This window comes from Maylandia zebra, linkage group LG15, assembly GCF_041146795.1.
Source record: "Maylandia zebra isolate NMK-2024a linkage group LG15, Mzebra_GT3a, whole genome shotgun sequence".
NCBI classification, from domain to species: Eukaryota; Metazoa; Chordata; class Actinopteri; order Cichliformes; family Cichlidae; genus Maylandia; species Maylandia zebra.
The window spans coordinates 29,014,169-29,038,642 of NC_135181.1; the positions used below are offsets into that span (position 1 = coordinate 29,014,169).

Below are 24,474 nucleotides of genomic sequence, written 5' to 3' on the forward strand. Positions count from 1 at the left end.
AGAGTCCTCTTCACACACTGAGGTTAATTATGGAGTTCCACAGGGTTCAGTGCTAGGACCAATTCTGTTTACACTATACAGTGGGGCAAAAAAGTATTTAGTCAGCCACCGATTGTGCAAGTTCCCCCACCTAAAATGATGACAGAGGTCAGTAATTTGCACCAGAGGTACACTTCAATTGTGAGAGACAAAATGTGAACAAAAATCCATGAATCCACATGGTAGGATTTGTAAAGAATTTATTCGTAAATCAGGGTGGAAAATAAGTATTTGGTCAATAACAAAAATACAACTCAATACTTTGTAACATAACCTTTGTTGGCAATAACAGAGGTCAAACGTTTACTATAGGTCTTTACCAGGTTTGCACACACAGTAGCTGGTATTTTGGCCCATTCCTCCATGCAGATCTTCTCGAGAGCAGTGATGTTTTGGGGCTGTCGCCGAGCAACACGGACTTTCAACTCCCGCCACAGATTTTCTATGGGGTTGAGGTCTGGAGACTGGCTAGGCCACTCCAGGACTTTCAAATGCTTCTTACGGAGCCACTCCTTTGTTGCCCGGGCGGTGTGTTTTGGATCATTGTCATGTTGGAAGACCCAGCCTCGTTTCATCTTCAAAGTTCTCACTGATGGAAGGAGGTTTTGGCTCAAAATCTCACGATACATGGCCCCATTCATTCTGTCCTTAACAAGGATCAGTCGTTCTGTCCCCTTGGCAGAAAAACAGCCCCATAGCATGATGTTTCCACCCCCATGCTTCACAGTAGGTATGGTGTTCTTGGGATGCAACTCAGTATTCTTCTTCCTCCAAACACGACGAGTTGAGTTTATACCAAAAAGTTCTACTTTGGTTTCATCTGACCACATGACATTCTCCCAATCCTCTGCTGTATCATCCATGTGCTCTCTGGCAAACTTCAGACGGGCCTGGACATGCACTGGCTTCAGCAGCGGAACACGTCTGGCACTGCGGGATTTGATTCCCTGCCGTTGTAGTGTGTTACTGATGGTGACCTTTGTTACTTTGGTCCCAGCTCTCTGCAGGTCATTCACCAGGTCCCCCCGTGTGGTTCTGGGATCTTTGCTCACCGTTCTCATGATCATTTTGACCCCACGGGATGAGATCTTGCTTGGAGCCCCAGATCGAGGGAGATTATCAGTGGTCTTGTATGTCTTCCATTTTCTGATGATTGCTCCCACAGTTGATTTTTTCACACCAAGCTGCTTGCCTATTGTAGATTCACTCTTCCCAGTCTGGTGCAGGTCTACAATACTTTTCCTGGTGTCCTTCGAAAGCTCTTTGGTCTTGGCCATGGCGGAGTTTGGAGTCTGACTGTTTGAGGCTGTGGACAGGTGTCTTTTATACAGATGATGAGTTCAAACAGGTGCCATTCATACAGGTAACGAGTGGGGGACAGAAAAGCTTCTTACAGAAGACGTTACAGGTCTGTGAGAGCCAGAGATTTTCCTTGTTTGAGGTGACCAAATACTTATTTTCCACCCTAATTTACGAATAAATTCTTTACAAATCCTACCATATGAATTCATGGATTTTTTTTCACATTCTGTCTCTCACAGTTGAAGTGTACCTCTGGTGCAAATTACTGACCTCTGTCATCATTTTAAGTGGGGGAACTTGCACAATCGGTGGCTGACTAAATACTTTTTTGCCCCACTGTACATGCTTCCCCTAGGCAGCATCATTAGAAGACATAAAGCATAAATTTTCACTGCTATGCAGATGACACCCAGCTCTATCTGTCCATGAAGCCAGATAAAACACAACAATTAGTTAAACTGCAGGAATGTCTTAAAAACATAAAGACCTGGATGGCCGCTAACTTTCTGCTTCTTAATTCAGATAAAACTGAGGTTATTGTACTCGGCCTTGAAAATCTTAGAAATATGGTATCTAACCAGATTCTTACTCTGGATGGCATTACCTTGGCCTCCAGTAATACTGTGAGGAACCTTGGAGTCATTTTTGACCAGGATATGTCCTTCAACGCACATATTAAACAAATATGTAAGACTGCGTTCTTCCATTTGCGCAACATCTCTAAAGTTAGAAATATCCTGTCTCAGAGTGACGCTGAAAAACTAGTTCATGCATTTATTACTTCCAGGCTGGACTACTGTAATTCATTATTATCAGGATGTCCAAAAAACTCGCTGAAAAGTCTTCAGCTAATCCAAAATGCTGCAGCAAGAGTCCTGACAGGGACTAGAAAGAGAGCATATTTCTCCTGTTTTGGCTTCCCTTCACTGGCTTCCTGTTAAATCCAGAATTGAATTCAAAATCCTGCTCCTCACATACAAGATCTTAAATAATCAGGCCCCGTCATATCGTAATGACCTTGTAGTACCATATCACCCTATTAGAGCACTTCGCTCTCGCACTGCAGGCCTACTTGTTGTTCCTAGAGTATTTAAAAGTAGAATGGGAGGGAGAGCCTTCAGTTTTCAGGCCCCTCTTCTGTAGAACCAGCTTCCAGTTTGGATTCGGGAGACAGGCACTATCTCTACTTTTAAGATTAGGCTTAAAACTTTCCTTTTTGCTAAAGCATATAGTTAGGGCTGGACCAGGTGACCCTGAATCCTCCCTTAGTTATGCTGCAATAGACGTAGGCTGCCGGGGATTCCCATGATGCATTGAGTTTTTCCTTTCCAGTCACCTTTTTCACTCACTATGTGTTAATAGACCTCTTTGCATTGAATCATATCTGTTATTAACCTCTGTCTCTCTTCCACAGCATGTCTTTTATCCTGTCTTCCTTCTCTCACCCCAACCGGTCGCAGCAGATGGCCGCCCCTCCCTGAGCCTGGTTCTGCCGGAGGTTTCTTCCTGTTAAAAGGGAGTTTTTCCTTCCCACTGTCGCCAAAGTGCTTGCTCATAGGGGGTCATATGATTGTTGGGTTTTTCTCTGTATCTATGAAGCACCTTGACGCAACTTTTGTTGTGATTTGGCGCTATATAAATAAAATTGAATTGAATTGAATAGTACTCGGCCTTGTCATACACTGCTTTGAAAGTAACAGTAACAGTATTGCTAGTAGCTGCTTGGCCCATTCAGCATTCTAGTCACTTAGCAATCCTACCAGGTATTCCCCCTGTCATTCAAGTACAAGTTACTGAGTTTCATTGAGGTTCTGTGCTCTCTGCTGTTTTTGTTTTTGTTTTTTCTCTTATTTTGAATGATCTTTAATAGGCTTAAAAGGTGAGCAGGACAGTGACCCTAAATATCTAAGTAAGAGCACTGAATGACATCACCGACAACCTTCGCCGATCGAGGCGATTCAGTTGGAGCCCAAACCCTGTAGAGATCCTCTGGATTGATCTCAGTAGCTGTTTACACTTGATATCCTGAGAATGTGACTGAGCTGAAACAGTTCTTCCAAGAATGGGCTAAACTTCCTTTTCGAGGTTTCTGCTTGCCTGATCTGTAGATCAGGCAAGCAGAAAGCAAATTCCCAGGCAAGCTGCTGGGAATTTGTTTGTGCTACAGAAAATGGTTGACAGCTCATTAAAGCCGAGCATCCTTTTACCGTCGGCACTGGGAATGTTTAACGAGTGTGTCCAATAAATGCAGGAATGATTAGAATCCCATTGTTGAAGAAATAAAGGTAAAAAGAGACTTGCACAAAACCTGAGAAAAGTCCTGCCAAAGGTGATGAATCTCAAATTCAGCTGTTTGTCTTGGCCTGGTCATTCATATACAGCAGACAGGTGCTGGCTTGAGGTCATGGATAAAAGAAGCAGAAATGAGCTTTTTCTGAATTGTGGCTAGGCTCTGCTTTCCTGATGGGCGGCGATCTTGGTCTTTCAGGAGGGGCTTGGAGTGGAGCTGCTACTCCTCCACGTCAAAAAAGAGTGGGATGGGATGGAATGGGATGGGATGGGATGGACGCCTCCAGGCCGAGGTGTTATCCTGCAGGGAGGAGGTCCTAGGACAAACTACAGAGGTTGTAACTGTCAGCTGGCCTGTTAATGTCTGAAAGTTGGAGGAAGCAGGTGGAGAAAGGGAGGTCACTGCTCATCCTTCTGCCCCTGCAGACCTGCCCCAGATATTGTCATAGATTGATTGATGAATGATTAAAAGTCGATTGCCTTTTGGGTGAAGGGTTAGCATATTTGTTGGTCTGAATAAGTGTAAATGAGATTATTGAAAGTTTTTATGTGCTCCTTTTTTACCTTTACGTATTCAACATGTATTCAACATGATGTTTGCTTAGCACCTCACTTTGAATAATATATGAACAAAAATTGACAGTTATTGTTTGCTACTAGCCAATGCATGTTGCTTTTGTTTATAGGTTTATATTTTTTTGTTTTATATGTAACTCACTAGGAGTTAGAAATTGAGTGAGAAATTGATGTAGAACACTGGGCAGGCTCCCCATGCTTCTCACATCACACTATCTGGCTGAGAAACATGAAAACATCCCCGAGGTTGCTCTTTAAATATAGATACTGTTTAATATTTTTCGTCTTTTAGTAAAGAGACAAATGTGGTGACAAGTTGAATAAAGTAGTGTATTGGTGATTTTTATTTGTGTCTTCAATCTATAATAGAAGCCAATGTTTTGGTTTCCACAGCTAAAGAGTACTGTAAGGTGGCGTACGCTTACAAAGCCACAAACGAGGACGAGCTCACCCTGAATGAAGGCGATATTGTACACGTGCTGAGCAAGGTAAGCCTCCAGGTGACTCATGCTGTAAACTTGTGTAATGAAATACCTTTTCGTCAGTGTCACAACCCAACATGTGAAGCAGAAGAACAGGTGAAGAACAAGGGAACTTTAGCAAAAAGGAAATGTGCAATCCTGTTATATGTCTGTGTGCACCAACTCTTCTCACATGATCAGGAGTTGAGCAGCTAAATGTGTATCATCTGATATCATAATGTTGCCTAGCAGCAATTTAGCAACAGGCTAAAATAGCTTGTGCTTAGCACTTAGGCACATATAACACTATATAAAAGCATTATATCACTGTAATTTAGCAATAATAACATTTCATTTCTGCTTGTTGTATGATGATACTGTTATGTTGCCTGGCAAAAAACAAACTGTTCTTTGCTTTTGTTTTCAGCACCTCATACAAGTTATTGCTTCACAGCAACATTATAAAATCATCATGCTGCCTGAAATCACCCATTTTTACCATTTATGCATCTACAACATGAACATTGCTGCTTTCATTTTGCAGCCAACCGCACAAACAATACTGTAGCATGGACTTGTACCAAACCAGTTACACTCTTATAACCTAGCTCTCAGAACTGGATGTAATTATTTATGTGTGGGGAGTTCATAGCAGCCCTATAGCTGCATTGCAAGAGGGAAAAGTGGAAGCAACACGTGGTTTCTTGTAATTCTTGGGAAGCTGCCTCCATCTAGTGGTGAAACGAGAAAAGTGCATTCAAATGAAAACAAGTTTTGACATATTAGTAGAGGGAGTTAAGTTTTGTTTTGTTTTTTAAGCTGGTCTTTTTGTTTTTCCCTGTCCTGTTTTACATATTTTCTTTGACTCCTTTATTGCCAAGACCCCTGATAGCGTAGGGTCAGGGTTCAGGCTATGTAGTTTTCAAAGTAATAAAAAACTTTCTTTCTTTTTTTTTTTTTTTCAAAAAGGAGATTACATTAGTTTTAAATAAAGAAAAAACAACAGCCTTATTGGACATACGTGTGATGTCATGCTAGCCTCCGCTCATTGTTTTCTGTTGCCTCTGTCACAGGACACAGGAGAGCCGGGCTGGTGGCGAGGCGAAGTCGGAGGCAAAGAAGGCGTCTTCCCTGACAACTTCGTTGTCATGATTTCTGAAGCAGAGAAAGAGGTGGGATTGGAAAAAGAACAGAATGAACTCATTATGGTCTACAGTCAACGTTCCCAGTCATTCGTTACTAGATCATCTGTTATAGGTTCTTTAAGTTAACCGAGGGATTCGTGAGACTCAGGAGGGTGTGGCGGGTGGTGTTCATGGTGTAAAATATGAGAGTAAATAGATACAAGGATATGTTCTTTATATTTGCAGTGATGCAAAATTTAGAAACATCCAGAGTGATCCTTAGAGGCTTACTTCCTTCACTTCATGCTGGAGCAGTTAACACTTAGCTATCCCTTAGTAATGCTGCTATTGGCTTAGACTGCTGGGGGACTTCCCATGATGCACTCAGTCCTTTTGCTGAGCTTCCCCATGTGTTTATATACTACTATAAAATCATCTTTCCATTCCCCTCATCCATTAACCAGTCACAGTGGATATACTGTGCGTATAAATTAAAACCAAACGTCAATAAATTAATTCAGTTTTTTAACCTGAACTCAATTTGATTTGGACCAATGAAAAAGAAATTATGCAGTACTATGTTTTAGTCCTGATTTGTTTTCTGTTCACACGGACCAATCAGGAGGAGTAAATATGATGTCATTCAAACTCTCATCTCTTCATCAGCTTATCAGGACACTTAGGAAAATCACATTCTGGTGACTGACAGCACGTTAATGCTGCGCATGAGAATGAGCCCCACAGGGATGTAGCACTGTGGTGGTCTCCGTATCATTTGAGGTAATCTCCATGTGCAACTCTAAAACTGTTTTTAGCTCTTGTGTCCTGAAGTCTTGTTCAGTTCCTTTGCAAAGTCACTATGATGGTTAGATGTATAGATTAAGTCATCTAAACTCCTCTTAAGGAAAACATTGCAGTTTGGTTTCATCCTTTGGATGCTTTCAGTGGACTCCAGGAGACTTTCCAAAGTGAATTGTTTAATCCACACACATTCTTTTTTTTCTTTTTCTTTTTTATAAATTTCCTGGCTTCTAGTTCCTGTTGCTGTGTTTTAATTCTTGCCCTCATCTGCTCAGTTCAGCTTGATGTAGCCTGGGGTAAAACAAAAACTTTGCACTATTTATGCTTCGATTCCTGTACAAACCTACCTTTCAGGCAATCACCACTCCACCTATGCGTAACATCACCACTCTGGCGTTCCACATTGTGTTTCCCACATCTGTCTCTGCATGTCAAAAAATCTCCTGAATGTGCAGTTCAGGATTTGCTCTTTCTACACAGTTTGATCCCCAGCTGTGTAGTAAACTCTGCAGCGTTCTTACATTTTATTTAGTTTTTAGTGTGAAAATCTTTTGGTCTTTCCTACCCATGAAATTAAACGCAGAGGTTTAGATAAGGACTCCCTGCTTCACACTGCTCACTCAATCCCAGTTTTGACATATGGCGTACTGTATCTTACATCTACCAATTAGTTTTATGGAGCTCGAAGTCGGATTAAATTTCCCATGTCTCAAATGCAGCAAGTAACTGTTGGTGTCGTCCAAATGCTTTTTACAGTACAAAGGAGCCTTTTGAGATCAGTGGAGCAGTTTTTAAACAGTCCGTCAGGTTGTGTAAAATAGTGTGAAAGTCTGACTGATTGATCTCATCAGAGAAAGCTGTTGGAGTGACTTTCTAGCAGATTTCTGTTCTTGTTCAGGCTCCCACATCAATAGGGTCCATCAAATCATCACCAAAGCCAGAGGCAGAAGAGGTAAGCATCCAGAGTACCCGAACTATTCACAAGCACTTCTTTTCATCCTTAGCTGCCTGTATGTAAAGGATGGGTGCAGCTATCATAGTTCCTGTGATGGAAAACAGGATTATGTTCCTCCTTTTCTCTTAACTTTCCTCTCACCGTCCCAAACAGTGGCAGCAGGTGACTACTACTGGTCTCTTCTTGTTGAAAGGGTGGTCTTCCTCCCCACTGTTGACAGTCCTTGCTGATGAGAGATTTTTAGATCTGTGTTTCTGTCAAATACTGCAGGGATCAACATTCTGAGATACACTTTCTTGAGGAATTCACATCAAATTTTCTGTTGTTGTGAAAGGATGCTATTTAAGTTACACTACAGGGAGTGCAGAATTATTAGGCAAGTTGTATTTTTGAGGAATAATTTTATTACTGAACAATAACCATGTTCTCAATGAATCCAAAAAACTCATTAATATCAAAGCTGAATGTTTTTGGAAGTAGTTTTTAGTTTGTTTTTAGTTTTAGCTATTTTAGGGGGATATCTGTGTGTGCAGGTGACTATTACTGTGCATAATTATTAGGCAACTTAACAAAAAACAAATATATACCCATTTCAATTATTTATTTTTACCAGTGAAACCAATATAACATCTCCACATTCACAAATATACATTTCTGACATTCAAAAACAAAACAAAAACAAATCAGCGACCAATATAGCCACCTTTCTTTGCAAGGACACTCAAAAGCCTGCCATCCATGGATTCTGTCAGTGTTTTGATCTGTTCACCATCAACATTGCGTGCAGCAGCAACCACAGCCTCCCAGACACTGTTCAGAGAGGTGTACTGTTTTCCCTCCTTGTAAATCTCACATTTGATGATGGACCACAGGTTCTCAATGGGGTTCAGATCAGGTGAACAAGGAGGCCATGTCATTAGTTTTTCTTCTTTTATACCCTTTCTTGCCAGCCATGCTGTGGAGTACTTGGACGAGTGTGATGGAGCATTGTCCTGCATGAAAATCATGTTCATCTTGAAGGATGCAGACTTCTTCCTGTACCACTGCTTGAAGAAGGTGTCTTCTAGAAACTGGCAGTAGGACTGGGAGTTGAGCTTGACTCCATCCTCAACCCGAAAAGGCCCCACAAGCTCATCTTTGATGATACCAGCCCAAACCAGTACTCCACCTCACCTTGCTGGCGTCTGAGTCGGACTGGAGCTCTCTGCCCTTTACCAATCCAGCCACGGGCCCATCCATCTGGCCCATCAAGACTCACTCTCATTTCATCAGTCCATAAAACCTTAGAAAAATCAGTCTTGAGATATTTCTTGGCCCAGTCTTGACGTTTCAGCTTGTGTGTCTTGTTCAGTGGTGGTCGTCTTTCAGCCTTTCTTACCTTGGCCATGAGTATTGCACACCTTGTGCTTTTGGGCACTCCAGTGATGTTGCAGCTCTGAAATATGGCCAAACTGGTGGCAAGTGGCATCTTGCGGCCCTGTTGACTATTTTGAATGAAATGCTTGATTGTTCGATGATCACGCTTCAGAAGCTTTGCAATTTTGAGACTGCTGCATCCCTCTGCAAGATATCTCACTATTTTTGACTTTTCTGAGCCTGTCAAGTCCTTCTTTTGACCCATTTTGCCAAAGGAAAGGACGTTGCCTAATAATTATGCACACCTGATATAGGGTGTTGATGTCATTAGACCACACCCCTTCTCATTACAGAGATGCACATCACCTAATATGCTTAATTGGTAGTAGGCTTTCGAGCCTTTACAGCTTGGAGTAAGACAACATGCATGAAGAGGATGATGTGGACAAAATACTAATTTGCCTAATAATTCTGTACCCCCTGTATGCTTATCATCCATGGCCACATTCAGTGATTACTATAGGAGATCAATCGGTGCAAATTTGATTTGTTTTGAGTCATTTGATTTAATTTTTGCTTTCAGTTTTGGTGTTTTCTCGCTCACAGGTCTGCTGCTCACCTTTATTATTTAATTTTAATTCCTTGTTATTTACGGGTTTCAACTTTTGGCTTTTATTATTCTTTACTGTTTTATTCTTGTATTTTGGTGCTCATTGGTGTTTTGTTGATTTACATTATGCCCTTACATTTTGTGGCCCCACCTTCTGGCTCCTGCTTTGTGGAGCACATTTTAAATTCAAAGTCCCCGCACAACTATTCAAATCTTGAATCGCAGAAACAGAGGAAAGCAGAAGTGAAATAGCAGAACTGCACTGATATATTTAAAACTATTTCTGTTTTACATTTCAAACTGTTGCTGTGTGCTGCTTGTTGCTGCATGATCTGTACCACAAAGCCTGTTTGCTCGGTACAAGTGAAAATGCATATATGCACAGGAAAAAGTCATTGCTATGCGTTGTTGCATTAAAATGACATCTTTACCTTTTTTGTTCACATGAACAACGTTGATCTATAAAAAGATAGACTAGGTTTGTTTGCTTGTTCTTGCAGTCCGGATTTTTTCCCCCACTTAATAGATTATTTTATTGCACTTATGACTCGTGTTTTGTTTTTTGTTTTATTTTTATTTTTTTTAATGACATCAGAAACAGCAGTATGCGACATTACGTGATGGCAGAGCTTCAGTTCATCCTTTGTCATTTTTTTTTTTTTTTTTTTTTTTTAATAAATAGGACAGGGGGAATGAATGAGAGAAAGAGGGGGAGAGAAAGAAAGAAAACCAAAGGGGAGAAGAGACGGTGAGAAGAGGGGGGAAGAGAGAGAGGAAAAAAAAAAAAGAACTCCTGGGTCACCTGTATGGAGAGAAAAAACAAACAAACAAACAAAAAAAAACAAACAGAGGAGACAGCAAACAACAAAGAGCAACATAATAATAGAGAAAACAAAGCACCATCACAATAAACTAGCTAGTCATAGATATCAATATTTACTAAATAATAAACGATATTGTGCAGCACGCAAGATAGACAGCGCACAGTGTGCTTTGAGGCAGCAGCCAAGAAAGCTTTAGTCCGCGTCTGTGAATACCCATGTGTGCATACCTGTGTGGATCAGCATGCTTGCATTCCAAAGGTTTCTCCATGTAATGATCTGCTAGGGAGTGTGGGGGGGCCACAGCCCCGTCCTCCAGGGTGTGAAGCGGGTATGGAGGAGATCAAAACTCTAGACATCCAGAGGCCCCCAGAACACAAGAGACCATGGAAGACCAACAGAGGGGCAGCCGCGCCACTGTTCCAGTAAGAGCTGAGGAGAGTCCCAGATGAGGGCTCGCCCAGCAGCCGCGGAGCAGAAGTCAGGGGGAGTTGCAGTGACGCGCCCGTGAGCTCCGCCGGCCCCCAGCTGTGCCTGAGTGACCGAGCCCCAGGCCGAGAGGCCGGGGGCACCCCACCTCCAAAGGGGCCCGAGCGAGCCCCAGGCCCCGACAAGCGGCCGCCAAGGAGTGAGCCGGTGTGTACCCGGACGCCCACCCCCAGACACAAAGAACCACCAACACACCGACACCTGAGGGAGTCCGCCACCGGCAGGGGAAGTGGTGGTGGGTGGAGATAGGCCTCCAAACCTTGGAGGGCCTGAGGTGTCCCCAGAGAGGTGGCGTCTGATACCCAACCTGACATATAGACACAGACATACAGGCACACACAGACACAAACATCCATTCCCACCCTCATGCTCTCATATGCACTCACTCCACACTCAACCAACGTGGAGACAGACATAAAGAGACGCTGTACACACAATCACACTCCCCAAGCGTACTCTATAAACCGGGTCTAGGTACCCTTGCCCCTGGAGGGGGGAATTGCACCCAGACCCAGGTGGTGTTACCCTTTTCCCTGCGGTGGGGAGAGGCAGACCACCCCGACTCCGCAGCAGCAGGGAGGCCCCACACCCCAGACCGCAGTCGGACGGCCAACTCCTCCTACTAGCCCTCCCGCTCCAGCAGGCCGCAGAGAATGGGGGTGGGAGAAGACTCCAAACCTCCCTCCACCCGCTCATTGTAGTGTTGATGCATATGTGTTCTAAGGTGCAATTAAAACCCAGGAGGGCATGGAGCTACCTGCCAAGGAGCAGCAGGTAAGCGCATAGTCCCTCCTGCTAGCCCTCAATGACTAAGTGTATTTAAAATTGAGAGGTGGGCAACGACGTCAGGGGTGAGGTATACACCCTGATGGTAATTTGGACTCCGTGATTGTGCCCACCCCCAAGATCCTATATGTATGTGTAATGAGAGTGTGAATAATGTGAATGTCTAAGTTGTGGGATAAAATTGAGGCAGAGGCAGCCAGGTGACATACCCCCACTCCAAGGCCCTGCATGTGTGGGTGGTTGTGGAGGAGCGGGAAGAGGGAGGCAGCTGGAGATGGGGAGGGAAGGAAGGGAGGGGCAGGTAACCCCTCCCTGGGGCCAGCTCCCCCGCTGACCCCAGTAGGCACTCCCACCCTTCGCGACCCGCCAGGGAAGGGGGGCCCAGGCCCATCAGACCGGGGCCCAGTGCAGTAGCGCCCTCCGGCTCCACAGAGCCCTGGACAGTCCACCCAACCCCACCACAGAGAAAACTGCACCCACCCCACCATCCACACATCTTCCAGACTACATAAGACGGTAAACGCCCAGGCTGAGATCTTCCTCCACCTCTCCTGTATCTCCCCCTCCTGCAGAGAGTTCCTGAAGAGAAGAAAGCTCCTGCAAGATGTGACCATCCCCCCCACCAGTTGAAGAGCCCCCCAGGCGGCTCGACGCACCGGCGGCACCCTGCTCCAGGGCCGGGCCCCCATGCACCCACCCGCCCACAACCCCGGCAACACACCAACCAGGACCCAAGCCCCCGAGGCCCGGCCCGGGCCCCAGCCCAGAGACGGAGCGCCCCCAGAACCTCATGCCCATCCCGGACCCACCCAGGGGCAGCCAGGTTGCCAGGTCAGTAACCCACGTCCGTCAGCACAGACCCTCCCCTAGCCCCGCTGCACGCAGCCGCGAGGAAACAGTCACCTGAGAGCCAACAGAGCCCCCAACCGGACGTGACCGCTACCCCGGGTTGAGCCCCCCAAGGAAGATGCCTCCGGGGAACCCCCCGACGCCCTAAGCCTGTCCCTACCCCCTCACCAATCACAACAGTGAAGGCGGGACCAAACTATGACCCCCCACCCCCACTAGGTGATGGAGCTGATAAAAGGGGCCCAGAGCAATTGATCTAATGTGGTGGCAGAGGCTGTGTCAAGACTAATGTAATCTAATAGATAATTTCTGTATTGGTTAGAATTAAGATTATTTTTATTTTTCCAGTTCATGAGGACTGTTTTCTTGGCTATGCATAGGGCAGTGAAGATCATATGGGCTATATTCTTTTCTGAAGTGACATTATCTAAGCTGCCCAGTAGACACACTAAGGGGGAAGTTGGAATGTTACATTTCAGACACTTTGATAAGTATTCACATATCTCGCGCCAAAACTTTTGCACTGGTGGACAGAACCAAAGAGCGTGGATGTAATTGTCTGGTGTATTGCCTTGACAGTGTGAGCAGTTGTTGGAAGATGTAAAGCCCATCTTGAACATCCGATGACCTGTATAGTGCACTCTATGAAGTATTTTGTATTGTATTAATTGCAGACTGGGATTTTTAATTAATTTAAAAGTTTTTAAGCAAATCTGAGACCAGAAGTTTTGGTCTAGGTTGACTGATAAATCTGCTTCCCACTTTGCATTAGGAAGGGATATTGATTCATCTAATTTAGAGAGTGTTCTGTATATTTTAGATAATAATTTGGGGGATTTAAGAGTAAGAAAATGTGCCGCACTTAGTGGTGTTTGTAATTCAACTTGACTGAGGTTAAATTTCTTTTTTACTATGGATTTAATTTGTTGATATTCTAAAAACCTTGTCTTGTTGATCCCATATTGTGCAACTAGTCTGTCAAATGGAATAAATTCTGTTCCCTCTAATATATGTTCTAAGTATTTAATTCCTTTACAACTCCATTCTGGGAAATTAATCATATTATTGTTTTGTAATATGTCAGGGTTATTCCAGATAGGTGTACGTTTGCATGGGATTAATGAAGACTCCGTTATTTTTAGAAACTCCCACCATGCTGTTAGAGAAAAGCTGATGTTGATACTTTTAAAGCATTCATGTCTTTTGATGTTTGAGCTAATAAATGGTAGGTCTGAAATCTCTAGATCCTTGCATAGTGCCTGTTCAACATCTAGCCAGGGCTCAACTAAGAAGGTATGTTTTAACCATTCTGAGATGAACTGAAGCCTGTTGGCTAAGAAGTATTGGTGAAAATTAGGCAGATCTAATCCTCCTCTATCCTTGGTTCTTTGTAGCGTTTTTAAGCTAATACGCGGGGGTTTATCTTTCCAAAGGAATTTGGAAATATATGAATCCAGAGATCTGAACCAATCTTGTGATGGTTTGTTAGGGATCATCAAAAATAAGTAATTTATTTTTGGCAAGATCATCATTTTTATAGTGGCGACCCTTCCCATGAGTGATATGGGTAAAGATTTCCATCTAGTCAGATCGCCTTCTACTTTCTTTAGAAGTGGGATGTGGTTTAGTTTAGTTAAGTCTGAAAGCTTAGGAGAGACATTAATACCTAAATATTTAATATTTCCGGATTGCAGTAGGGCAGAGGAAGAATTATGGAAGGAGCAGTTAATGGGGAGAACTGTAGATTTTGGCCAGTTAATTGAATAATCTGAAACTCTTGAAAACCAGTTTATTAAAGTAATTACCTCAGAGAGGTTGGTTTGTGTGTTTTGCAGAAAAAGCAACACATCATCCGCATAGAGACTGATTTTATGTTCTATGTTCTTACATTTTATGCCCTTAATTGTTGTAGCCTGTCTAAATGCTGCTGCTAGAGGTTCGATAAAAATTGCAAAAAGTGAAGGGGAGAGTGGGCATCCCTGTCTGGTGCCCCTCAGGAGACAGAAGCTGGAGGATGTCTGGTCATTTGTTCTGATACGAGCCGTTGGGGAATTGTATAATATTCTTATCCAGTTTATGAAAGAGTTTCCAAAACCAAATTTGTGTAAAGTTGCGAATAAAAATTTCCAATTAACTCTGTCAAATGCTTTTTCTGCATCTAGAGATAATATTATGGTTTCGATGTTTTTATCGTATGAGTAGTCTATTAAATTAAGTAATCTACGAGTGTTTGTTGAGGAGTGCCGACCTTTTATGAAACCAGTTTGGTCAGGATGAATTAAGAGGGGGGTCATTTTCTCTAATCTCTTTGAGAGAGCTTTGCAGATTATTTTAAGGTCTACATTTAAAAGAGAAATTGGACGATAGCTTGAGGGAAATAAAGGGTCTTTGCCTGGTTTTAGCAGGAGACTAATGTTGGCAGAATTCATATTTGGTGGTAGTCTGCCCTTTTCCTCGATTTCCTGCAACATGCTGTGGAATACTGGTGCCAAAATTGTCCAGAATTCTTTGTAGAATTCTGCAGGGAAGCCGTCTGGACCTGGAGCCTTATTATTGGGCATACTTATCAGGGCTTCCTGGAGTTCACTTGGCGTCAGTGGCGAATCCAGTTCCATTGCTTGACTGTCTAGTAATTTTGGAAGAGTTACGTTGTCAAGAAACAGATCAATTTCATTTTTAGATGGGTTTATTTGTGGTGAGTATAAAGTTTCATAGAAATCCCTAAAAATGTTGTTTATTCTTCCAGGATCATATATTGTGTTCCCCGATAAATCTTTAGCAGCACATATAGTTGTTTTTTCTTTATTTATTTTTAGCTGGTTAGCTAGAAATCGACCTGATTTGTTACTGTGTTCAAAATTCTGCAAGCGAAGTCTTTGTATAAGGAATTGTGTTTTTTTATTAATAGTTTCATTTAATTCTAGTTTTGTTTTTCTTAAATACACATAAAGGTGAGTTATAATCATGGATCATGCTGATGATTGAACCATATCTTTAGATATACAGTCATGTGAAACAAGAGTGACCAAGAATTACAGCTCAGACTCTACAGGCCTCTGTTACACCTGATTTATGCTTCAGCAGCAAACCTATGACACACACACCAAGAAATGTAATTACATATCGGGTCAACGCAGCCTGCAACAATTAAAAAGATTCCCTAAATCTAAATCAGGCCTTAATGTGTTAAATATTCATGAATGAGTGAGTGAAGTCATCTGACAATTAAAGCTTTGCTATGCACAGGAACAATAATCCCAAGCACAGCAGCAAATCTATAATGGAAAGGAAAGACTCCAGGTGTTGCAGTGGCCCAAAGTCCAGACCTCAATCTGACTGAAATGCTCAGGGTGAGGTTGTGGGTGTGTGTGTCTTCTTTCTTTTTTTTAACATGACTGTATTATAAATCAGACACACACATAAAAGCCTGTTACGTTCACTGAATCTATAAAAATCTTGGGAAAAGAGCCACTGTGTGACTTTTATCATTGACATGTAACATGCGTGCCCTCAAATCCCTCCATAATCCCTTCTCCGCTTCCATATTTGACTCTTACTTTAGATGTGAATTGCTGGGATGAAATCAGTTTTTATTTAATTTGTGGGAGGTAGAATCGTCTTTAACTGCACATGTTGAAATAACACAACAAGAGAAGTCCTGAACATATTTCAGCCACCCGCTCTCACACTTTAATGTCAACTGGAACAATACAATACATATATACACCTTTGTATATAAGATTTACTGTAATGCTGATGAGTAATTAAAAGTGTTTTCCAGAGATGTTGGTGTGTATTTGCAAAAAAAAAAGAAAGCGGGGAAAAAAAGATATATACCCCATTCATTTTGAGAACTGCTTTTGTGTTTGTCATGTTAGGGTTATATAACATGACTGGACAGTAAATAACTCACTCAATGAATGCTGTAAGCCCATCACTGCTGACCATAATATTTTTATGGAAATAGATTTTATTAATGGGTATTAGGGTACCAGTGCCTAAGCTATTAAATGTCACAAAGCGGCAGTCTAACTAATGCAGCACAAGTCAGCTGGCGAATCTTGTACTGAAATATTGCCCGTACAGGCATTATTGTCATAATTATGCCAAAGTTTATTGTTGGGAACAGTTAGATGAGAGACACAGTATTAATATAAAGAGAAACCTTTTTAAGTCTGTGTCTGTAAACACCAATAACCTTTAGCATTTTGAAAGTAGCAGCCAACACCTACATGTCTGAGCAAGTAAACCTGCTAAGTGCTAAATGCGTCCAGTGTGATACTCCAGTGCCCGGGTTGGTTTCGGGTGACACTCGCTGTACTTTGCCTCTCCTCCCACCCTATTTCACCCCGTTTCATAGCAGATGGAACCTCGTCATTTTTTTTTATTTTATTTTTTTTTAATTAGTGAAATACTTTGTGTACGTCTGTTAATAATGGTTGAAACCAGCATTGTAAGGCCTTTAAAATGTAGGTCTTATATATTGACTTGTGTTGGCGTTAATCATGTTAGACAGTCAGACTCGTGGTTAATCTTCATTGAATTAATATATTGAGTTGTAATCGAAGAGGGCTGTGCTGTAAAATGACAAAATATTTAAACTGCCTGTGTTGCTCTCCTAATATAAGAAGACAATCACAACATTTCACTGCAGGACTGAATCTAGTGCAACAAATTTAATCTTTGTTTAGACCAAACCGAATTTGTACCTTTCTCCTTAACTCCTGCTTTTTTTTTTTTTTGCTTTTTTTTTTTTAAATAAAGTTAATCACTTTGTTGTGTCATCCTCACACTAACATTTATTAACTCTCTACTTTTGTCTTCCTGTCAGAAACCGAAGAAACCGCCTCCACCATCTAAAAGCACGGGTAAGGAGCAGTTTAACCTCTTTGTCTTATTATCTGCTCTCAAGTCAGTGGGAAGTGTGAAAACGGGCTTCTTACTTTAAATGTCTTGCTATTGAGCAGCTCATTTCTTAAGTAGAATTAGTAGGTGTTTACATTTATTCTACACCGCCTCAAAAATATGAAGTGCATTAATATTACTGTTTGGAAAAAATATATAGATTATTGTTAGAATAATCTGTTAATTCTTTGGTTTCAATCCTTCTTTATAGCCAGCGTCTGTGCTGTTTCATTGCTGAAATATCATCAAGGACGCAAAAGAAACAGCTGTGTACTCAGGATATTTCCATCATCATGTCCCATTGAGTGCACCTGTGTACATGCTGGGATCCTGTAACTGTAGCAACTCATAAAAAAAAGAAGTATATATACACATGGTAGAAAGTAGATTAAAATCCAAAAAGGATTGGCTCCTCTGCCATGTACTCTTTGTTTACGTTTAACTGATTGAGGAAACATTCATCAAAGCCCAAAGTGTGTGATCTACTTCTACTTCAAGTAGAAGGCTGTGTGGTGACTGAGTTTGGGTATAGAGACAGCAGTCCCTGGTATCAGCAGCAACATCTACAGTTTGCAAAATGCACATTTGCATAATTTTTTTTACCACAGGGTTTGCATTCATATCCTGCTAGGACTGCGTGTGTGTGTGTGTGTGTGTGTGTGTGTGTGTGTGTGCGCGCGCATGAGTTCCTGTCAGTGTAGAGATTTTTTTTTTCTTAATGTGTAGATGTTAAACATAACCAAACCACACTGGTGTGCACCCACCAATACATACACAGTGTAATAGTCATCTGGCAATTCTGTGCTAATTTCATACCCGCCTGGAAGTGTCTGGTAGAGGATAGTGTATTTGTGTCAGTGCTTTGTTGTGTTTACTTGAGAAAGTGTCTTCCTATCTGTTGTGTGAGTCTCAAGTCAGTCGCGTCAGACAGACGAGGTGACTCTTGTGCGGACCATGTTTCGTTTTTCAGCTCTTAAGCCGGAGATCCCGAGTGCTGACAAGAAGCCTCATCTGGTCAGGCCAGAGGACAGAGGTACGGTTGCACTCCGTCTTTGCTCGCATCCTTCTTTATGTTCCCATTTCTCCACATTGCTCACAGCTTTGCTCCACATATCAAAATACTTTTTTTTTTTTTTGGACATTTCCCTCCAAATTTGGCACTGAACACAGATCTCCATCCGATATTACTTTCCTGTTATGGCCTTTTCACTCGGTGCATAAATCCATCCTACTTCTGCCACATGGCATTTTACTCAGCATACTGTTGGATAAGCAGCCTTCCTCTCTGCTTGGTTTAAATTGAAGAAAACACAAGTTAACAGAGGATTTATGAAGTAAGAAGCTAATGTTACTAGGTATGCCTGAGACAGCACCTCACTGTCACCAGCTCCTTCTAGCTCACTTCACTTTGCTGAAAATGTTGGGTAGACTGGAACACAGTCAATAAAAGCTTTAACCACAGGTTTAACTTTAGTGTTCAAAAGTTTAGAAGACATTGATTCATATTCTGATGGCTTTTATGGAAAATTCTAAAAGACAAAAGTCTGAGTTTGTGTCTACCTGAAGCGCCTCTTGTGGTTCCTTCGTCTGTTTTGTTGTTGCTGTTTTTGTCTCGAGTCTTCACTTTCTTCAAAGCCTTTGTTCTCTGACTTAGTGGGGTCTTCTATATTGTGTCTCCCTTCTACGTTTCGCTTACTTTTTTGTTCATTTGAATGTTTTTCCTTCATCGATGGAAATTAGGTTTCAAAATACACTGGTTCTTTTTGTTTTTGTTTTCCCTTCCAAAAAGTACTGCTTCTAGAAAAGGCTAAAACACTTGCACTATTTGAAGATAAACAGAAAGCACTGATTTGCATTTAATATAAATAAAAACTGCCATACACAAAAAAAACCCAATATGGGTCCAGATTCATTAGGATGTGTATGTAGGTGGAAAACTGTCCCACAGGCTAAAAAAACAACAACAACAAAACAACACTTTCTCGGTTTAATGTCTCTTTTAAATAATATTCAGGTAAGGTTTATAAGATTTTCAAACTTAAATACGTTTATAGTAAAAAATTAGCCAGCTTCACAACTTGTGGGGGAGATGGATGCATTTAATGAGTTTACTTGTGTGGTGGCTGCTGTACACCTGAGGTCAGTTTATTTTTATGGTATAATCACAGCACATGTTGAAGCAAGCTCTAGTGCTGTCAACGCAGTTTCTCTTGCTGAGCCGAATGCAAGGGGTGTGTGTGTGTGTGTGCGTGTGTGTGTGTGTGTGTGTGTGTGTGTGCGTGCGTGTGTGTGTGTGTGTGCGTCCCTGCTAGAAGCTGCCCGTACTGCTGAGTTGGTGTCTGTCTTATGTAATCATTTTAGATGTAATTAATTCGGTGTTCAGGATTAAAGCTTTATGGATAGAAGATAATCTTCATTGTGATTGTGTAGAGATTCCAAAATCTGTAATAAAAACCCCAAAGCAAATGCAGTTGGATCTGGAAATGTCTGGATACACATATTAGCTCATTTGGCCTCAGGCATGTTGGTACATTCTCTAAATAAAGAGTGGAATAGTAGAGGACAATAGTGGTAGATGATCACTGGATCCTTTCCATAATAAAGGGAAAAATAGCCTCTAAGGTCCATAGTACATCATCAGTTCAACATGGTAAGGCTTCTTTGGCTTTGTAGCATGCCTCTCAGGAGGTAGACGTCAAAGACAAGTGATACCAAAAGTTAATAATTAATGAATTGTTATGCAATTCTGTTTATATAGACTTGAAGGGCTTTATCTGCAGTACAAGCGGTAAAATGATGCCGACTGAAGTTTCAGCTTCATGTGTGCTAGAAGTATTTATACGATTTTTATCAGTGTGTGACTGAATAACAGCAACAATGATATAAGGGGGTCAGCAGGATCAGCAGTACCTCCTGCTGTCATTTTTTTCAAACTTCTGCATATTTAAATTTCTTCCTCAAATCTTCACTTCACAAAGTATGTGTCTGCTCACTCTAGGTTACTTTCTATGTCTCAAATCCCCCCCTCCCCACACACACACACACACACACACACACACACACACACACACACACACACACACAAGTTGTAACACTAATCTCTTTTTCCCTCGACATTATTGTCTTTCATCCTAGTGCTTCTTCGTATTTGTTTCTTTTTGTTTTCTTCTCTCCATTTGTGTCCTAGGAGGTCCTTCATGGGAGGTAAAGGAAAAATCTAAGAATCACACAGGGTTATTTATGTTCATAGTAAAGGAACCAGCAGACAAACAGGAAAAGAATGAATCACAGTAGCTGTTGTGGAAGTAAAGCTAATTGGTCTTCCAGAAAACATTGCCGCTTGACAATACAGCTGATACTTTCAATTATGTTGCATTGTCACAGATGATTGCTCACGCAATAAATGCTTTTCCTGGTTAATAGGTAGGTAACATGACACACAATCACATCACTGTTTTCTAATCAGTATGACAACAGATCTGTGGAAAGCAATAACGACAGATCAGGACACATGTCGTGCTATGTGTATTACATTATTTGCCCATCTTTCTATCTGTTATCTATCTGTGTATGTAATCTAGTCTGGTCTATCTTGTGCTTCCCATGTTAGGGTGTTGGGTATGGGCAGAAATCTGTGCCATCAGAAACTGAATTTGAATAAGTTCAATTTGAATTTGAATTGCTCAGATTGAATCTGAATTGTAACTTGAATAAATGCTTTTGAAAACTGAATTTGAATTAGTCTAATTTGAAGTTGAATTTATGGTTTGAAAATGATCATCACTAAATTGAAATTGCATTTTATATTTTGAAAATGAATTCATTTGCTTTGAAACTGCATTTTATCCTTTAAAAATTCAGCTCTCGAATAATTTCAGTTTCACTTCTCACCATTCAGTTTCAGTTCTACAATTCAATTTCAGTTCCAAAATTCAGTTTTTTGGAACTTACATCCGGTTCCGGTTCAAGCGCAGATTAATAGAACTACGTTTTACTAGCGGACCAAAAGTGTTACTGACGGGAATCTACAGCGTCTTGAGCTGAATTAAGACTTCAGAAGTCATTCGTCATGTCGAATGACCAGCGGATAAACTCTCAGGTTGGTAATAAATGTACTACATGTATAAGAACAAGCGTCATGTTAACAAATGATAGCCGTACAGTAGCTGTTATGCTTATTGTAGCTGCTAGCTAAAAACGCTAATTTAGCGTAGTTTGCCCTGAATTCAGCTTTGACAAACAAATATGATCGACTGTTTCTAGTAGAATTCCAAAGTTGTGTTCTTGGACCCTCTCAGAGTACCCCCTCTGTATGCTTGCAGAGACCCCTACAGTAGCGAAACATGCAAAACGGTGCCCAAACCTTTGTATTTTAGCTTTATTTATGTCTTACACAGCATCCCAACTCTTTAGGTAACTTAATAACTTTAGCTAAAGTGAATAGTTAGTCTAATTCATTAGTGCAGCATTACTGGATCACCTCTGTTTGAAATGATATAATGTGATATACAACTATCACTGTGTTTAACTACCATAATAATTCTTAGGGTACTGAGTGCATGCTTAATTGGGTTTTTTTTTTGTTGTTTTTTTTTGTTTTTTTAAAGCATACTGCTCCATTACTATGTTTGACAGGCTGAAGTTGTCGGGTCACCTCCTAAATCGACCATCTTTTACAGGTGTTTTGTGCCAGAAATGGAGTGTCCACTGAAGACTGAAGATACTGAATCTCTACGCCTTGCCTTTGATCCCTCTTGTGCCTTCATCTAGACAAGAGACATTAACTTAACCACTCTCATATGCTCTGTACCTACATCACCTTCCCTGACAGTTGTAGCTTGGCTCATCTTGGTGTTCATCTGAACAATAGACTGGACTGGACTCATAACTCAGACGCCCTCTACAGGAAAGGGCAGAGCAGGCTGTACCTGCTGCGGAGACTCAGGTCGTTTGGAGTGGAGGGCCCACTCCTGAAGAAATTCTATGACTCTGTTGTGGCTTCTGCTATCTTTTATGGCGTGGTCTGCTGGGGCGGCAGCATCTCTGCTGGGGACAGGAAGAGACTGAACAGGGTGATCCGAAGGGCCAGCTCTGTTCTAGGATGCCCTCTGGACCCAGTGGAGGTGGTGAGTGACAGGAGAACGGCGGCTAAGCTGTCATCCCTGATGGACAACATCTCCCACCCCATGCAGCAGACTGTGACAGCACTGAGCAGCTCCTTCAGTGGGAGACTGCGGCACCCACGGTGTGGGACGGAGAGATTTCGCAGGTCTTTCCTCCCCACTGCTGTCAGACTCCATAATAAAGACTTTAACTGATCAAGCACACACATCCATACATATGCAATAATACTAAGTGCAATAATCCTTTCTGTCATCGTTGTATTTTTACTCAGTTGTATATAGTATTTGTATTCTATTTTTATCTTATTGTATATTTATTTTATTTTATTCTACTGTATATAGTATTTTATTTTATTCTATTCTGTACAGTTGTGTACTGTATTTATTCTTATTGTATTCTAATTTTTGCCTCATAACTTTTGCACTGTCCACTTCCTGCTGTGACAAAACAAATTTCCCACGTGTGGGACTAATAAAGGTTATCTTATCTTATCTTATCTTATCTTATCTTATCTTATCTGAGGGTGAAATTATAAGAATGTGTTATTTTGCAAAGTGCTCTCTAGGGTTCCTAAATAAAATATGGCATTGAGGTCATTTTTTTAAAATTAATCCCTTCTTCTGAAATATAAGAACCTCTCCTGGTTTTAATGGCACTTTGGATTTCCTTACTTTCTGTTCCACTTCCAAACCCAAATAGATGCTGGCAAGCTGACACAGTAACATGGAAGAGGGAAAGACGTTGGAAAGGACTACTACAAATAAACCTAATGCCTAACAATGAAAAGTGTAAAATAAGAACAATAATAATAATAATAATAATAATAAGGATAAAAGATGAAGTAACAAGTTGTTAGTTTTTTGTTTATTCCAAATGATCATCCAGATGTCTGTGACATGTGATGACAAACACCATAATGGAAGGCCTTAGTCATCACATGCATGGAAAAGTTGCATGACACTTTGACCGTTGAGGACTGGAGTTTGAGACCCCTGTCATACGGAATATGACAGGTGTGGTTGAACTGCATGAAGACTCTGAAGTTTCTCTTCTCTTCTGGCAGGACAGGAATGTGGCCTTGTCCTGTGAGCCACCGTAAGAATGTACTTAGAGTAGAACTGGACTGTCACCGGCCTCAGGCTCTTCACCCTTTTCAAAGACAAAGCAGTCATTTAGATAAAATATTAGATATTGTTTACCTGTAAATGCACAAAGTAAATTTAGAAATGTTATTATTGTCAAGCGTGAACAAGCACTGATAGTGTAATCTACAGCTTTGGCCAAACGTTTAAAGAATGAGAAGTGTTGTTTGCTTATTTACAAAGTTTGCTGTTTCAGTGATAGTTGTATATCACATTATATCATTTCAAACAGAGGTGATCCAGCAATGCTGCACTAATGAATTAGACTAACTATTCACTTTAGCTAAAGTTATTAAGTTAGCTAAAGAGTTGGGATGCTGTGTAAGACATGGATAAAGCTAAAATACAAAGGTTTGGGAACCGTTTTGCATGTTTCCCTACTGTAGGGGTCTCTGCAAGCATGCAGAGGGGGTACTCTGAGAGGGTCCAAGATGACAACTTTGGAAATCTACTAGAAACAGTCGATCATATTTGTTTGTCAAAGCTGAATTCAGGGCAAACTACGCTAAATTAGCGTTTTTAGCTAGCAGCTACAATAAGCATAACAGTTACTGTACGGCTATCATTTGTTAACATGACGCTTGTTCTTATACATGTAGTACATTTATTACCAACCTGAGAGTTTATCCGCTGGTCATTCGACATGACGAATGACTTCTGAAGTCTTAATTCAGCTCAAGACGCTGTAGATTCCCGTCAGTAACACTTTTGGTCCGCTAGTAAAACATAGTTCTATTAATCTGCGCTTGAACCGGAACCGGATGTAAGTTCCAAAAAACTGAATTTTGGAACTGAAATTGAATTGTAGAACTGAAACTGAATGGTGAGAAGTGAAACTGAAATTA

At 41.3% G+C, this 24,474-nt stretch overlaps 1 protein-coding gene across 3 annotated transcripts in view; it reads left to right on the forward strand.

Annotated features, from left to right (window-relative positions):
- cd2ap (CD2-associated protein) overlaps nt 1–24,474 on the forward strand; it is a 111,062-nt gene that overhangs the window by 50,125 nt on the left and 36,463 nt on the right. For 2 of the 3 annotated variants that reach the window (XM_004574083.5, XM_004574084.5), the window contains exons 8-12: nt 4,600–4,694; nt 5,741–5,839; nt 7,491–7,544; nt 17,290–17,326; nt 18,334–18,396. In XM_004574083.5, coding sequence (XP_004574140.1) covers nt 4,600–4,694; nt 5,741–5,839; nt 7,491–7,544; nt 17,290–17,326; nt 18,334–18,396 — 348 coding nt within the window. The remainder of the gene's footprint in view (nt 1–4,599; nt 4,695–5,740; nt 5,840–7,490; nt 7,545–17,289; nt 17,327–18,333; nt 18,397–24,474) is intronic. The other variant, XM_004574085.5, reaches the window with a different exon arrangement.